This window comes from Schistocerca cancellata, chromosome 12 (genome assembly GCF_023864275.1).
Source record: "Schistocerca cancellata isolate TAMUIC-IGC-003103 chromosome 12, iqSchCanc2.1, whole genome shotgun sequence".
Classification (NCBI taxonomy): Eukaryota; Metazoa; Arthropoda; class Insecta; order Orthoptera; family Acrididae; genus Schistocerca; species Schistocerca cancellata.
Window position 1 is genome coordinate 118,068,256 of NC_064637.1, and position 17,754 is coordinate 118,086,009.

Genomic DNA, 17,754 nt, shown 5'->3' on the forward strand with positions numbered 1-17,754 from the left:
TCTGTAACGGATGTGCGTTGCAAACAACGGGCAGTGATCGAGTTTCTTTTGGCGGAAAACCAGGGCATCTCAGATATTCATAGGCGCTTGCAGATTGTCTACGGTGATCTGGCAGTGGACAAAAGCACGGTGAGTCGTTGGACAAAGCGTGTGTCATCATCGCCGCAAGGTCAAGCAACACTGTCTGATCTCCCGCGTGCGGGCCGGCCGTGCACAGCTGTGACTCCTGTTCGATGTCCTTCCCCATGGTCAAACGATCAACTCTGAAGTGTATTGTGCTACTCTTCATAAATTGAAGAAACGACTTCAGCGTGTTCGTAGGCACAAAAATCTGAACGAACTTCTCCTTCTTCATGACAACGCGAGACCTCACACTAGTCTTCGCACCCGAGAGGAGTTCACAAAACTTCAGTGGACTGTTCTTCCTCATGCATCCTACAGCCCCGATTTCGCACCGACGGATTTCCATATGTCTGGCCCAATGAAGGACGCAATCCGTGGGAGGCACTACGCGGATGATGAAGTTATTGATGCAGTACGACGTTGGCTCCGACATCGACCAGTGGAATGGTACCGTGCAGGCATACAGGCCCTCATTTCAAGGTGGCGTAAGGCCGTAGCATTGAATGGAGATTACGTTGAAAAATAGTGTTGTGTAGCTAAAAGATTGGGGAATAACCTGGTGTATTTCAATGCTGAATAAAACAACCCCTGTTTCAGAAAAAAAAATGTGTTGCATTACTTATTGAACTGCCCTCGTAGGTGTAGATGTGTGACGGGCTTTGCGATGAGCAACGTGTTCCGGGTAAGGACGGTTTTAGGTCTATTCGAGTCCCAGGCCGCCACACCGTTTCGACGTGTCGTTAGTTTGACCGTGTTGCGAGCCGCTGCACCGTCGGAGGCTACGCTAGGCCGCGCCGGGCGCTACCTGTGGGGGTCGGCCGCGTAGCCCCCGACGCCGGGCGCCGCGACGCCAGTGGAAGGCGCGCCGGTCGATGTGGCGGCGTGGCACGCGCTCATCTGGCGGCGCCATTGTGCTCGCTGATTGTCGAGGCGCGCCCGATACGTCGCCGCGGGGAGCCGCGCCGGCGAGGCAGCGGCCGTCCGGCCCCACTCCAGGGCTGCCACTGCTTTGGCAAAAAAATCAAAATCGAGCATCACTCGGAAGATTTGTCCTTCCCCCACCAAGCGTCCTGTCTTCACAGGTTCACCTCACGCGTGAGGCTTGTAATGGAACAGAACGCTATTTATGAAACTTCCTGGCAGATTAAAACTGTATGCCAGACCGAGACTCGAACTCGGGACCTTTGCCTTCGCGGGCAAGTGCTGTACCACATTTTTTTTTTTTTTTTTAAATCTCATTTTGTTCGTAATTGATCGTTGTATTTGTTTGGGGCGGACGTCCTGTGACACTTGTTCAAGTTCATCGTTGATCCATTAACTCAGTTTTTTATTACAGAGGGCAGCTAACCCTCTGACCGAATGCGCTGAGCTACCGTGCCGGCATACCACCTGAGCCACCCAAGCACGACTCACGCTCCGTCCTCACAGCTTTACTTCCGCCAGTACCTCGTCTCCTACTTTCCAAACTTCACAGAAGCTCTCCTGCGAACCTTGCAGAACTAGCACTCCTGGAAGAAAGGATACTCCGGAGACATGGCTTAGCCACAGCCTGGGGGATGTTTCTAGAATGAGATTTTCACTCTTCACCGGAGTGTGCGCTGATATCCCTCCAGGCTGTGGCTAAGCCATGTCTCCGCAATATCCTTTCATCCAGGAGTGCTAGTTCTGCAAGTTTCGCGGGAGAGCTTCTGTGAAGTTTGGGAAGTAGGAGACGAGGCACTGGCGGACGTAAAGCTGTGAGGACTGAGCGTGAGTCGTGCTTGGGTAGCTCAGTTGGTAGAGCACTTGCCTGCGAAAGGCAAAGCTCCCGAGTTCGAGTCTCGGTCCGGCACATAGTTTTAATCTGCCAGTAAGTTTCATATCAGCGCACACTCCGCTGCAGAGTGAAAATCTCATTCTGGAAACATCCCCCAGGTTGTGGCTAAGCCATGTCTCCGCAATATCCTTTCATCGAGGAGTGCTAGTCCTGCTAGGTTCGTAGGAGAGCTTCTGTAAAGTTTGAAAGGTAGGAGACGAGGTACTGGCAGAAGTAAAGCTGTGAGGACGGGGCGTGAGTCGTGCTTGGGTAGCTCAGATGGTAGAGCACTTGCCCGCAAAAGGCTAAGGTCACCAGTTCGAGTCTCGGTCCGGCACAAAATTTTAATCTACCAGGAAGTTTCATATCAGCACACACTCCTCTGCAGAGTGAAAAATCTCATTCTGAGAACTCTGTTGGATCAAAAGTATCCGGTATTTGGTATGGGGTTGGTCCAACCAACTCCCTTATGGCAGCTTCACCTCTGCAGGGGACAGTTTTACTGAGCTGGATGAACCACTTTGGAGGGAAGTCAGCCCACTCTTCCTCAACAGCCGAAACCACTGGAGGCAACCATGCTGGAGGCTGGTATCTGGCGCGAAGTCTACGTTCTGACTCATCCAGGAGGTTCATGTCGGCACTCAGGGCATGCCAGTCTATTTTAGGAACGTTACGGTCCAGAAGAACAAGGTACAGGAGAATGGAGAGAAAACTGAGGATCTGTTAACCGACGATGAGTTTTGCTTTATGAAAGGAAAAGGTACCAGAGAGGCAGCTCTGAGGTGGCGCTTGATAATCGCAGCAAGGCTGAAGAAAAGACATCTTCATAGGATTTGTCGATCCAGAAAAAGCGTACGAGAATGTTAAATGGTGCAAATTGTTCGATATCTTGAGGAAAATAGGGTAAGCTATAGAGAAAGACAGGCAATATACTATCTGTACAAAAGCATAGAGGGAATAATAAGAGTGGGAGACCAAGAACGAGGTGTACGAATGAAAAATGGTGTAAGACAGGTGTGTAGCCTTTCGCCCACTGGTGTTCAAACTATGCGTCGAAGAAGCAATGAGGGAAATAAAACAAAGTTTCAAGAGCAGAACTGAAATTCAGGGTGAAAGGATATCAACGATAAGATTCGCTGATGACGTTGCTGTCCTCAGTGAAAGCGAAGAAAAATTACAGGATCTGTTGAACGGAATGAACAGTCTAATGAGTAGAGAATGCGAGTAAACTGAAGAAAGACGAAAGTATGAGAAGTAGCAGAAACGAGAACAAGGGGAAACTTATATTTGGTGATCACAAAGTTAAACAATTCTGCTACGTAGGCAGCAAAATAACCCATCCCGGACGGAGCAAGGACGACATAAAAAGTGGACTAGCGCTGGCAAAAGGGGCATTCCTGGCCAATAGAAGTCGACTGTTCCCAAACATAGTTTTTAATTTGAGGAAGAAATTTCTGAGAATATGTGTCTGGAGCGCAGCGTTGTATGGCAGTGAAACATGGACTGTTGGACAACCGGAACGGAAGAGAAAAGACCCCATTTGAGATGTGGTGCTACAGAAGACGTTCGAAAATTAGGTCGACTGATAAGGTAAGGAATGAGGAGGTTCTTCGCAGAGTAGGCAAGGAAAGGGAATATGTGGCAAACGCTAACGAGAAGAAAGGTTGGGATGGTGGAATGAAATCTAGACCTTTAGCTTGATAATGAAATCTAGACCTTTAGCTTGACTGCCGCTAGTAATGAGTATGGTGGGCAGGGGCACTACACATGTAGTGTGTGGACAGAGAGTTGGAAAGTGTGAGTCTCAGGGGAGCGTGCCAGAGATAAGTCCCTGCAATCGCATTATCGTCGGATGGAGGGGTTAGCTGCCCTCTGTAATAAAAAAAAAAAACTGAGTTAATCGATCAACGACGAACTTACAAACGGGCGTCTTACGACGTCCGTCCCGAGCAGATGCTACGAACAACAGCGAACAAAGTGAAATTAAAAAAAAAAAAAAAAAGAGCGTCTGCCATGTAAGCAGGAGGTCCCGGGTTCGAGTCCCGGTCGGAGCACACGTTTTTCAACTGTCCCTGTTGATATTTATCAACGCCTATAAGCAGCTAAAGGTCTAGATTTCATTATAATTTCATTCTTCTAGAGATGCAAGATCACCAATGATATCTGTACAGATACCAACTTCATAGGGATGATGAGACGTCTTCTAAGACATCAGGGGGATAATTTCCATGGTATTAGACGGAGCTGTAAAGAGCGAAATTTGTAGAGGAAGACGAAGATTGGGATACATCCAGCAAATAATTGAAGACTTAAGCTGCGGGTGCTACTCTGAAATGAAAAGGCTTGCACAGCAGGGGAAGTCGTGACGGGCCGCATCGAACCTGTCAGAAGACTGACGAGAAAATATCGAAAAGAAACTGTCAGCGAATTATCGGCTCACAGGTGCTGCTTTATGACAGGGTGTATTTCGGTGTTGATGCGAACAACCGTCGTCCCCGGACTGTTCGTCTACTGTGTGCTGTACATACTGCAGTAAAATGTGTTCAAATCCTTCCCCATTTAGCGTTTCCTCAAACGCAATACGGAGACCACGCCCAAACCACGAAAAACGGCTCCATGCTACAGCACCACGTCCTCTGCACTTCACTGTTGGCACTACACATGATGGCAGGCAATGATATCCACGCATTTGCCAAACCCTAACTCTTACATCGGATTACCACATTGTGGAGCGTGATTCATCACTGCAAATTCCTCGTTTCCAGTCATCCACTCTCCAGTGGGGTCGCTCTTTGCACCGCCTCAGGCGTCGCCTGTCACTGACTGCAGGAATGTGTGGGTTAGGGGCTGCTCGACCAATCTACCCCTTTCCTTTCTGAATCCCTGCACACAGTCATTGTGCTAGCTGAACTGCTGGCAGACCTTTAAAATACAATGAAGGCTTTCATGACCGGATGTTTCAGCTGCTGAGAACTTTTACGGGTTGTATGGCTGTGGTCCATGGAACTCTTCAGACCCTCACGTTTCGTCCAAGGCTACGGCGCACATCTTCTAATCATCATCCACAACAGAAAAGAGGTGTAATTAAAAGTCTAGTGGACAGAGCTAAAATGATTTGTATGCCAGAACACCTGGACGCCGAGTTAAAACATCTAAAGCAGTCTTTTGAAAAAATGGGTTCTCTAGTAAAGAAATAAATAGAGTTTTGCGACCGAATAACAGGAGGCCTAAGGACAACGATAGGACACAGCGATGGAAGAACACGGTTTCTCTACCCTTCATCAAAAAAGTAACGGATCAAATCGGCAAGATTCTAAGGAAACATGACGTTCGACCGATTTTCAGACCAACTAAGAAAATAGGTCAAGCACTTCGTTCCGTTATGGATAAACGCCCCCCCCCCCTCCCCCCCCCCACCCCGCCTGTCTGCAAGTGGTGTATATAAGATTCCGTGTACGTGTGGCAAGGTCTACAAAGAGAAGTGTGAATACACGGTTGAAGGAACATAAAAGTCTTTGTCGTCTAGGGAAAACAGACAATTCAGCCGTGGCGGGAAATGCTCTTCAAGCAGGTGATCACGTAGTGAAATTTTCGGAAACTGAAGTTTTATGTACTATGACGAACTATTATCCACGGCTATATAGAGAAGCCATCGAAATATATGAACATGGGGTAATTTCAACAGAAAAGAAGAAGCCATGAAACTCAGTAATATGGACTGTGGCGCTACAGAATCGATGAGAAGTTTTTATCTTTGACGTACTATAATCGATGGTAAAATTTTTTTATCTCTGACAAGGTTTGTCTCTGCTATCACGTGAAATCCAGACCACGCCCATTTTCCACAGTATTTAGGCCGCTCTTCGACGTCCGACTCGTCAGTCGGCAAGACTCAGCACAACCAGGAGCACCTCCGAAGATGTCCAACGTAGCCTTGGACGAAACGTCACGGACTGAAGATTTCCATGGACCACGGCCATACAACACGGAAAAATTTTCAGCAGCTGAGACCTTTAAAACTCACAAGCGATTCGTTCCACTGATTTCACGCGATTTTTTACAGTCACCCTCTGCAATGGTCGACAGTATCCGTTCGTCAGTACACAAGGTCTGCCGGGTCTCGCTTTAGTCGAGGTTGTCCCTTCACGTTTCCATTTCACAGTCACATCACCGACAGTCGAGTTGGGTAGCTTCAGAAAGGCTGAGATGTGCCTCATGTATCTGGTGGATTTGTTACTCCAAGGTCAATGAGAGATTCTTTTAACGAATTTGAAAGCAATATTTTATCTGCAGATTCTAAAAATAACCCCAAAAAATTTTGGTCGTACGTAAAATCTATGAACGCTACAATTAATTCAATACCTTCTTTTGCTGACAGTACGGGTAATGAAACGGATGATGATAAGCAGAAGGCGAAATTTTAAACCTAGCTTTCAAAAACTCGTTTACGGTGGAGGACTGCAGCATCACTCCCCCTTTTAATTATCGGGCAAACGCGAGGACGGCTGACAGTGTTTAGTGTATCAGGGATTGTAAAACAGTTAAGATCCCTAGACGCCAGGAAGGCATCTGGCCCAGACGGCATCCCTGTAAGGTTTTATGTTGACTATGCTACAAATATAATACCATTCTTATCCATTATCTGTCAGAGATCATTGTAACAGCGGAAAGTTCCACGGGACTGGAAGAAGGCCCAGGTCACAGCAATCTATAAAAACGGTAGAAAATCGGATGCACATAATTACCGGCCAATTTCACTGACATCGATTTGTTGTAGAATCATGGAAAACATATTTTGTGTTCAGACGTAATGACCTTTCTAGACTCTGAGAAGCTCTTCTGGAGAAACCAGCACGGTTTAAGGAAACAGCGGTCATGCGAGACACAGTTGGCCCTCTTTGTGTATGATATACAACAGGCTCTAGATACCGGCTCCCAGGTTGATTCCACATTCCTCGACTTTCGAAAGGCGTTCGAATCAGTTCCGCACTGTCGTAGTAATAGACGGCAAATCATCGAGTAAAACTGAAGTGATATCAGGCGTTCCCCAGGGAAGCGTCCTGGGAGCTCTGCTGTTCCTGATCTATATAAATAACCTGGGTGACAATCTGAGCAGTTCTCTTAGGTTGTTCGCAGATGATGCTGTAATTTACCGTCTAGTAAGGTCATCCGAAGACCAGTATCAGTTGCAAAGCGATTTAGAAAAGATTGCTGTACGGTGTGGCAGGTGGCAGTTGACGCTAAATAACGAAAAGTGTGAGGTGATCTACATGAGTTCCAAAAGAAATTCGTCGGAATTCGATTACTCGATAAATAGTACAATTCTCAAGGCTGTCATTCAACTAAGTACCTGGGTGTCAAAATTACGAACAACTTCAGTTGGAAAGACCACATAGATAATATTGTGGGGAAGGCGAGCCAAAGGTTGCGTTTCATTGGCAGGACACTTAGAAGATGCAACAAGTCCACTAAAGAGACAGCTTACACTACACTCGTTCGTCCTCTGTTAGAATATTGCTGCGCTGTGTGGAATCCTTACCAGGTGGGATCGACGGAGGACATCGAAAGGGTGCAAAAAAGGGCAGCTCGTTTTGTATTATCACGTAATAGGGGAGAGAGTGTGGCAGATATGATACGCGAGTTGGGATGGAAGTCATTAAAGCAAAGAAGTTTTTCGTCGCGGCGAGATCTATTTACGAAATTTCAGTCACCAACTTTCTCTTCCGGAAGCGAAAATATTTTGTTGAGCCCGACCTACATAGGTAGGAATGATCATCAAAATAAAAGAAGAGAAATCAGAGCTCGAACAGAAAGGTTTAGGTGTTCGTTTTTCCCGCGCGCTGTTCGGGAGTGGAATGGTAGAATGATAGTATGATTGTGGTTCGATGAACCCTCTGCCAAGCACTTAAATGTGAATTGCAGAGTAATCATGTAGATGTAGATGTTCCAAAAAAAGTGCGTCTTACGATCTATCCGATGACATATGCGGTTGGATAGAAAGTTTTTTAACAGACAGGGAGCAGTATGTCGTCCTGAATGGGGAGACTTCAACAGAAACAAGCTTCATTTTAGGTATGCCCCAAGGCAGCGTAACAGGCCCGCTGCTTTTTACGATTTACATAAACGATTTGGTTGCTGATATTGACAGCGGCATTAGACTGTTTGCCGATGATGCTGTAGTCTACAGGAAAGTAGTATCACACGAAAGTTGTGAACAAGTCAATGAGGATTTGCAGAAAATAAATGCATGTTGTAATGACTGGCAGTTATCTCTCAATGTAAGTAAGTGTAGCCTACTGCGTGTAACAAAGCGAAAATCGCCATTAATCTACGAGTACAAATTAAATGCCCAGTCAGCGGTAACATCTGTCAAGTATCTGGGTGCGACTATTCGAAATGCTCTCAAATGGAACGATCAGATTACACAACTAACGGGTAAGGCGAACTCTAGATTGCGGTTTATTGGTAGAATCCTGAAGCGATGCAGTCCTTCAACAAAGGAAATTGCTTACAATGCTTTAGTTCGTCCAGTATTGGAGTACTGTTCGTTTGTATGGGACCCTTACCAGTTGGGTCTGATACAAGAGATTGAGATGGTCCAAAGAAGAGCGGCAAGATTCGTGACTGGTACATTTAGCCATCGCGAGAGCGTTGCAGATCTCACAGAAAGTTTGAAGTGGGACACACTTGCAGATAGACGACGAGCTAAACAGAAGGGGCTGCTCACTAAATTCCGAAATCAAATCTTCACCGAGGATGTAGAGCATATATTATTACCACCAACTTCCATATCGCGCAACGATCACTATTCAAAGATAAGGGAAATAATAGCTCGTACTGAGGCGTTCAGACAGTCGTTTTGGCCTAGCGCGATCCGCGAGTGGAACAGAGAGGGAGAAATATGACGTTGGCGCGGATAGTGCCCTCCGCCACACACCGCTTGGTGGCTGGCGGAGTTTATAAGTAGATGTAGATGGCCATCGTAGTCACTGATCCCTCCTGGACGGCATACTCTGCTATTACTGCTTCTCTACTGATATCACAGTATTCCCTGACTGATTTTATACTGGATGGTACGGTCCTCATGACATCTGGTGCACAATACCGAGGTATGTAGCTATGCCTGGATGATTTTGATTAGATGGTGTTCACTGATGATTCAAAATGTTGTGACCATGTGTTGGTCTACCTTGTGACGTTTACAGCAGCGATTCCACGTGGTACGGATTCAAGTAATTGGCTGGTTTCTGGAGCTGTGTTGCACCAGATACCTGCCACACAGGTCACGCAGTTCCACGGGCTTACGAGCTGGTGATTTGTGAGCGCGGAGCTGGCGCTCAGTAGCGCCGCAGAGGTGTCGCAGCAAGCTGTAGGTCAGGCGAGTTTGGTGGGCAAGACGTCGACTTGACTCCCATATCATACTACTCAAACCATTGGAGTATAATTATGGTCTTGTGACACAGACATTTATCCTGCTGGAAGATACGATCACCATCGCTGAAGAAGTCAAGCACGAGACGATGGAGGTGTTACGAAATAATGTAGTCGTAGGTAACAACTACCGTCTTCCCACTGCTCATCGAACTGCAAATACACTACAGGCCATTAAAATTGCTACACCAAGAAGTAATGCAGATGATAAATGGGTATTCATTGCACAAGTATATTATACTAGAACTGACATGTGATTACATTTTCACGCAATTTGGGTGCATGTGTGTGTGGTGGTCTTCAGTCCTGAGACTGGTTTGATCCAGCTCTCCATGCTACTCTATCCTGTGCAAGCTTCTTCATCTCCCAGTATCTACTGCAACCTACATCCTTCTGAATCTGCTTAGTGTATTCATCTCTTGGTCTCCCTCTACGATTTTTACCCTCCACACTTCCCTCCAATGCTAAATTTGTGATCCCTTGATGCCTCAAAGCATGTCCTACCAACCGATCCCTTCTTCTAGTCAAGTTGTGCCACAAACTTCTCTTCTCCCCAATCCTATTCAATACCTCCTCATTAGTTACGTGATCTACCCACTTTATCTTCAGCATTCTTCTGTAGCACCACATTTCGAAAGCTTCTATTCTCTTCTTGTCCAAACTAGTTATCGTCCATGTTTCACTTCCATACATGGCTACACTCGATACAAATACTTTCAGAAATGACTTCCTGACACTTAAATCTATACTCGATGTTAACAAATTCCTCTTATTGAGAAACGCTTTCCTTGCCATTGCCAGTCTACATTTTATATCCTCTCTACTTCGACCATCATCGGTTATTTTACTCCCTAAATAGCAAAACTCCTTTACTACTTTAAGTGTCTCATTTCCTAATCTAATTCCCTCAGCATCACCCGACTTAATTTGACCACATTCCATTATCCTCGTTTTGCTTTTGTTGATGTTAATCTTATATCCTCCTTTCAAGACACTGTCCATTCCGTTCAACTGCTCTTCCAAGTCCTTTGCCGTCTCTGACAGAATTACAATGTCATCGGCGAACCTCAAAGTTTTTACTTCTTCTCCATGAATTTTAATACCTACTCCGAATTTTTCTTTTGTTTCCTTTACTGCTTGCTCAATATACAGATTGAATAACATCGGGGAGAGGCTACAACCCTGTCTTACTCCTTTCCCAACCACTGCTTCCCTTTCATGCCCCTCGACTCTTATAACTGCCATCTGGTTTCTGTACAAACTGTAAATAGCCTTTCGCTCCCTGTATTTTACCCCTGCCACCTTCACAATTTGAAAGAGAGTATTCCAGTCAACATTGTCAAAAGCTTTGTCTAAGTCTACAAATGCTAGAAACGTAGGTTTGCCTTTTCTTAATCTTTCTTCTAAGATAAGTCGTAAGGTCAGTAGTGCCTCACGTGTTCCAACATTTCTACGGAATCCAAACTGATCTTCCCCGAGGTCGGCTTCTACCAGTTTTTCCGTTCGTCTGTAAAGAATTCGCGTTAGTATTTTGCAGCTGTGACTTATTAAACTGATAGTTCGGTAATTTCCACATCTGTCAACACCTGCTTTCTTTGGGATTGGAATTATTATATTCTTCTTGAAGTCTGAGGGTATTTCTCCTGTCTCATACATCGTGCTCACCAGATGGTAGAGTTTTGTCATGACTGGCTCTCCCGAGGCCATCAGTAGTTCAAATGGAATGTTGTCTACTCCCGGGGCCTTGTTTCGACTCAGGTCTTTCAGTGCTCTGTCAAACTGATCCTGAGAAATCAGTACCCAGAACAACCACCGCTAGCCGTAATGACGACCTTGATACGCCTGGGTATTGAGTCAAACAGAGCTTGGATGGCGTGTACAGGTACAGTTGCTAATGCAGCTTCAACACGATACCACAGTTCATCAAGAGTAGTGACTGGCGTATTGTGACGGGCCAGTTGCTCGGCCACCATTGACCAGACGTTCTCAGTTGGTGAGAGATCTGGAGAATGTGCTGGCCAGGGCAGCAGTCGAACATTTTCTGTATCCAGTAAGGCCCATACAGGGCCTGCAACGTGCGGTCGTGCATAATCCTGCTGAAATGTAGGGTTTCGCAGGGATCGAATGAGGGGTAGAGCCACGGGTCGTAACACATCTGAAATGTAGCGTCCACTGTTCAAAGTGCCGTCAATGCGAACAAGTGGTGACCGAGACGTGTAACCAATGGCAACCCATATCAACACGCCGGGTGATACTCCCGTATGGCGATGACGAATACACGCTTCTAATGTGCGTTCACCGCGATGTCGCCAAACACGGATGCGACCATCATGATGTTGTAAACAGAACCTGGATTCATCCGAAAAAATGACGTTTTGCTATTCGTGCACCCAGTTTAGTCGTTGAGTACACAATCGCAGGCGCTCCTGTCTGTGATGCAACGTCAAGGGTAATCGCAGCCATGGTCTCCGAGCTGATAGTCCCTGCTGCTGCAAACGTCGTCGAACTGTTCGTGCATATGGTTGTTGTCTTGCAAACGTCCCCATCTGTTGACTGAGGGATCGAGACGTGGCTGCACAATCCGTTACACCCATGCGGATAAGATGCCTGTCATCTCCACTGCTAGTGATACGATGCCATTGGGATCCAGCACGGCGTTCCGTATTACCCTCCTGAACCCACCGATTCCATATTCTGCTAACAGTCATTGGATCTCGACCAACGCGAGCAGCAATGTCGAGATACGATAAACCGCAGTCACGATAGGCTACAATCCGACCTTTATCAAAGTCAGAAACGTGATGTACGCATTTCTTCTCCTTACACGAGGCATCACAACAACGTTTCACCAGGCAACGCCGGTCAACTGCTGTTTGTGTATGAGAAATGGGTTGGAAACTTTCCTCATGTCAGCACGTTGTAGGTGTCGCCACCGGCGCCAACCTTGTGTGAATGCTCTGGAAAGCTGATCATTTGCATATCACAGCTTCTTCTTCCTGTCGGTTAAATTTCGCGGCTGTAAAACGTCATCTTCGTGGTGTAGCAATTTTAATGGCCAGTAGTGTACATTACCTCCATTTGTCGTTGGTCTATCCTTTCGACATACATTTAACATTTGGCAGTCATACTAATGATGAACTGGAAGAGTATCTGCTCAGGTCGTTTCGGGACCGGCTCGAGTGGTGCTCAGCGGAACCAGGAGCACCTCTGAAGATGTCGAACGCAGCTCCGTTCGAAACGGCAGGAGCGGAAAAGTTCCGCGGACCGAGATCGTAAAGCCAGGAGGGTCCACCAGCAACTAAGTGATCTGTTGTTTATTTCTCTGTTTACTAGTCATATAAGGTGTGAGTCTCGTTTTTCCTGGTTAACTGGATCGTTCCGCCCAGCAGCTGCTCAGATTTCTGTCAGTCGATTCGCCGGAAGTGAGGCGGCCCCCACAGCATTAAACAAGAGCAAGCAGGCCCGCGCCGTGTGCCTACCCCTAGCTGCAGCCACCCGCCTACTGCCGCGGCGCACACGGCGCGCGCATTTGCATGTAATTGCGCCCGGAGCCACGCCCCCTCGCGCCTAATTGCACTCGCAGCTTTTGTGGCGCCTGTGGACACGCCGCCCGCACCGCTCCAGTGTACAGCAGGCGGCCTTCTGTGCAGCGAGGGGCCAGAGTGCCTTCAGTTATCACGTAACGCTCGAGTCGCTTGCATCCGCAATCCCTTATTAATCTCTCACCAATTAAAAACGTCTGGTCAATGGTGGCCGAGCAATTGGCTCGTCACAATACGCCGGTCACTGTTCTTGATGAACTGTGGTATCGTGTTGAAGCTGCATGGGCAGCTGCACCTGTACACGTCATCCATGCTCTGTTTGACTCAATGCCCAGGCGTATCAAGGCCGTTATTGCAGCCAGAGGTGGTTGTTCTGGGTACTTATTTCTCAGGATCTATGCACCCAAATTGCGTGAAAATATAATCACATGTCAGTTCTAGTATAATATACACTCCTGGAAATTGAAATAAGAACACCGTGAATTCATTGTCCCAGGAAGTGGAAACTTTATTGACACATTCCTGGGGTCAGATACATCACATGATCACACTGACAGAACCACAGGCACATAGACACAGGCAACAGAGCATGCACAATGTCGGCACTAGTACAGTGTATATCCACCTTTCGCAGCAATGCAGGCTGCTATTCTCCCATTTAGACAATCGTAGAGATGCTGGATGTAGTCCTGTGGAACGGCTTGCCATGCCATTTCCACCTGGCGCCTCAGTTGGACCAGCGTTCGTGCTGGACGTGCAGACCGCGTGAGACGACGCTTCATCCAGTCCCAAACATGCTGAATGGGGGACAGATCCGGAGATCTTGCTGGCCAGGGTAGTTGACTTACACCTTCTAGAGCACGTTGGGTGGCACGGGATACATGCGGACGTGCATTGTCCTGTTGGAACAGCAAGTTCCCTTGCCGGTCTAGGAATGGTAGAACGATGGGTTCGATGACGGTTTGGATGTACCGTGCACTATTCAGTGTCCCCTCGACTATCACCAGTGGTGTACGGCCAGTGTAGGAGATCGCTCCCCACACCATGATGCCGGGTGTTGGCCCTGTGTGCCTCGGTCGTATGCAGTCCTGATTGTGGCGCTCACCTGCACGGCGCCAAACACGCATGCGACCATCATTGGCACCAAGGCAGAAGCGACTCTCATCGCTGAAGACGACACGTCTCCATTCGTCCCTCCATTCACGCCTGTCGCGACACCACTGGAGGCGGGCTGCACGATGTTGGGGCGTGAGCGGAAGGCGGCCTAACGGTGTGCGGGACCGTAGCCCAGCTTCATGGAGACGGTTGCGAATGGTCCTCGCCGATACCCCAGGAGCAACAGTGTCCCTAATTTGCTGGGAAGTGGCGGTGCGGTCCCCTACGGCACTGCGTAGGATCCTACGGTCTTGGCGTGCATCCGTGCGTCGCTGCGGTCCGGTCCCAGGTCGACGGGCACGTGCATCTTCCGCCGACCACTGGCGACAACATCGATGTACTGTGGAGACCTCACGCCCCACGTGTTGAGCAATTCGGCGGTACGTCCACCCGGCCTCCCGCATGCCCACTATACGCCCTCGCTCAAAGTCCGTCAACTGCACATACGGTTCACGTCCACGCTGTCGCGGCATGCTACCAGTGTTAAAGACTGCGATGGAGCTCCGTACGCCACGGCAAACTGGCTGACACTGACGGCGGCGGTGCACAAATGCTGCGCAGCTAGCGCCATTCGACGGCCAACACCGCGGTTCCTGGTGTGTCCGCTGTGCCGTGCGTGTGATCATTGCTTGTACAGCCCTCTCGCAGTGTCCGGAGCAAGTATGGTGGGTCTGACACACCGGTGTCAATGTGTTCTTTTTTCCATTTCCAGGAGTGTATTCGTCCAATGAATACCCGTTTATCATCTGCATTTCTTCTTCGTGTAGCAGTTTTAATGGCTAGTAGTGTATTTGTCGTAGTAGACAAGACACTTAGATATATCGAGACAGAAACTGAAGCTACTCGTCAGTACTAGGGATGGGCGAAAACTGTAACTGAATCATTCTATGGACTATATTGAACACAAGACCACCACACCCACCCTCCGATGAACGGAAAACTTTAGAGAGAACCTCAATTCGGTGGCAGGTAAGAACTGTAATACTAATGTAACCATCAGAGAAGACTAAGCATCCATCAATCGGTCGGACAACTACAGTTGTGTTAATGGTGGACGTAACAAGACGTCCCGTCAAACATTACTAAATGCCTTCTCTGTAACTACCTAGTACAGATAGTTTGCAACACCGACGAAAGAACAGCAGATATAATGACAACAAACAGACCGGACCTCTTTGAGAATATCGACATCGAAACTGGTATCAGTGAAAATAAGGCAGTTGTAGCAACAATGATTAGCTGAGTATGAAGAGCAACTAAATATATAAAAAAAAATATATGTTCAGTAATCTGCATAAAGAAGCTGTAGAGATTTGTCTCGATTAAGAAATTGAAGATTTTAGCTTAAGGCAGGGGGATGTAGAGAAGCTATGGCTCATGCTTAAAAGAGTAGATATGAACCCTGTAGAGCAGTTCATAATGGGAGAACCCTCCACGTACTTCGATAACCACGTCGGAGGCGCGCTACGTTGTACAAATGGTGCTCACATGTAAATGTTAATATCTGACAAATCTCATTAAAATTCGAGAATGTGAACACGAAATGCATTCCTTCATTTCTTCTCAGCAGCGTCAAAAACATCCAGGCACTCAGCGAACAGGTAGACACAAAGAAGATAAGAAATGATGTCCTCTATACTGTCACGAATCATGGATCAGTATGCAACAGAAGCATGTAGCAACGAATATGAACCGTGAATTTACTTTCAAAACCTTTTGTTAAGAATTTACTTTATTTACTAGCGATTCATCAACAACATTAACACATTTAACCACACTATGTGAGCGTGGAAGTAGTTGCCAGTGGGTAACTGATGAAAACAAATTAAATTTCTTTCAACAAATGGAAATTTTATTCCCAAAAGCCCTTTTTTTCTAAACACATTTAAAATTATAATCAGAAAGCACCCTCTAAATAGCAAGTTACAATTTATTCAGAGGCAGAAAGAACCAATTTTGACAGTATGAGCTTTCGGGCTGAGAACATTGCCGCTCCATTTTGACACGGCCGTAGTCACGACCGCTCACAACAACATCTGAAAGACTACACTGGTGCAAATCTGCAACACACCAGATTACTTTAAACTAAAAATTTTAGCAACTGACACAAGCACATAAACTATGCACCCCGTAGGAGGGATGGAAATGGTACAAAACACTAACATTCAAAAATTTGACTGGCCACCGAAGGTGCAACTTGATTTAAAAAAACTCTTACAGTGGAAGGGTGGCAACTTTATATACTAAAATGACCATTTAAATAAAAAACCCCATGAAATGCAGTCTTACATACAATATACAAACATGTTCTACATTACACATATACCGCCTCTCAAGATGATAGGCAAGATAAAAACATATTTCAGGAATTCAGCCTTTACACCTTAAGCAATAAATTCGTTAACACCGGGTCCGACAAACACGACAGAGGCAGCTATTAACGTACGGCAGACCGACAGACAGACAAACAGACACTAAGTACCTAACAAATGCGGACGAGAGACAAAGGAGCAAGATAGGGACGAGAGACCTATCAAGAAAACAAGTAGAATTTAACAAGTAAATGAAACAACATATCACGAATCACTTAATTTCCAATAACTCAATTTCTGGCGAAGACCTGGCGCACCGATCTCCCGTCTCACGCCGTCACAGTTCGCACCGACCAGACCGATGTCGTGGGTTGGCTGCTGTTGCTCTCGTGTCGGCCGCGAAGCCACTATCCCTCGCTATACGGCGCGGCCCACTGGACTGACGTGGCGACCTCACGTGCGCCGACGCTCAAGACTGACCAGTCATCTTGTGACCCAGTGCGCGACCGACCGAGATGAAGAGGGAAGAGAAGGCAGGAGGAAGTGCAGAGACACTGAAAGGGGGCACAAGAGAGGGAGGGGGAGTAGGCGGGGAAGCCCCTCAAGAGGAGGGAGGGGGAGGAGATGGAGTCCTGAGAAGGAGGCAGGAAGATGGGGTTAGAGTTGGTAGGAAGGGTAGATGTCAGGGCGAAGCTCATCATCCGGGAGGGGTAGATGGTGGAAGTTGCGTTGGGAAAGGAGGTGGAGGGTGTGGAGATGGAGAGAGGGTGGGACACAACGATAAAGGCTTGGCAAATGGTTGGGGGAGGTGAGAAAGGGAGACACCAGGGGGTGAGGGGGATCAAGGCGGCGGACAATATATAGTGTGCGGATGTGTTCGAGGAAAAGGAGAAGGTGGGGGAAGGGGATGAGGTCGTAGAGGATGTCCTCTACTTGAGGATGTCCTCTACTAGACACAAATAATCGGTAACTGAAATGAAATTAAGCAGCAGTGTTATCAAAATTTAAAATTTTTTTGAAATAGAAGCTGTTGGAAACTGATAGAAAATTCCATTTTCAAGACAGGTAAAATTGTTAAGACGTTAGGCCGGCCGGAGTGGCCGAGCGGTTCTAGGCGCTACAGTCTGAAACCGCGCGACCGCTACGGTCGCAGGTTCGAATCCTGCCTCGGGCATAGATGTGTGTGATGTCCTTAGATTAGTTAGGTTTAAGTAGTTCTAAGTTCTAGGGGACTGATGACCTCAGAAGTTAAGTCCTATAGTGCTTAGAGCCATTTGAACCATTTTTTGTTAAGATGTTAACGAAACTCTGTATTTTTCTGATGTCTCATGTCCCATGGTAAAATATCTTCTCTTCAAGGTAAAAGATGGTGCGCCACCAACGAAGACTGCATCTA

General features: G+C 47.1%; 1 protein-coding gene across 1 annotated transcript in view; it reads right to left on the reverse strand.

Moving 5' to 3' along the window:
- The window catches only part of LOC126109503 (AN1-type zinc finger protein 5-like), a 64,341-nt gene extending 63,183 nt beyond the window's left edge, over positions 1–1,158 (reverse strand). The window contains exon 1 of the mRNA XM_049914526.1: positions 929–1,158. Within this exon, the coding sequence (XP_049770483.1) occupies positions 929–1,158 (230 nt within the window). The remainder of the gene's footprint in view (positions 1–928) is intronic.
- Positions 1,159–17,754: the final 16,596 nt, after the last annotated feature.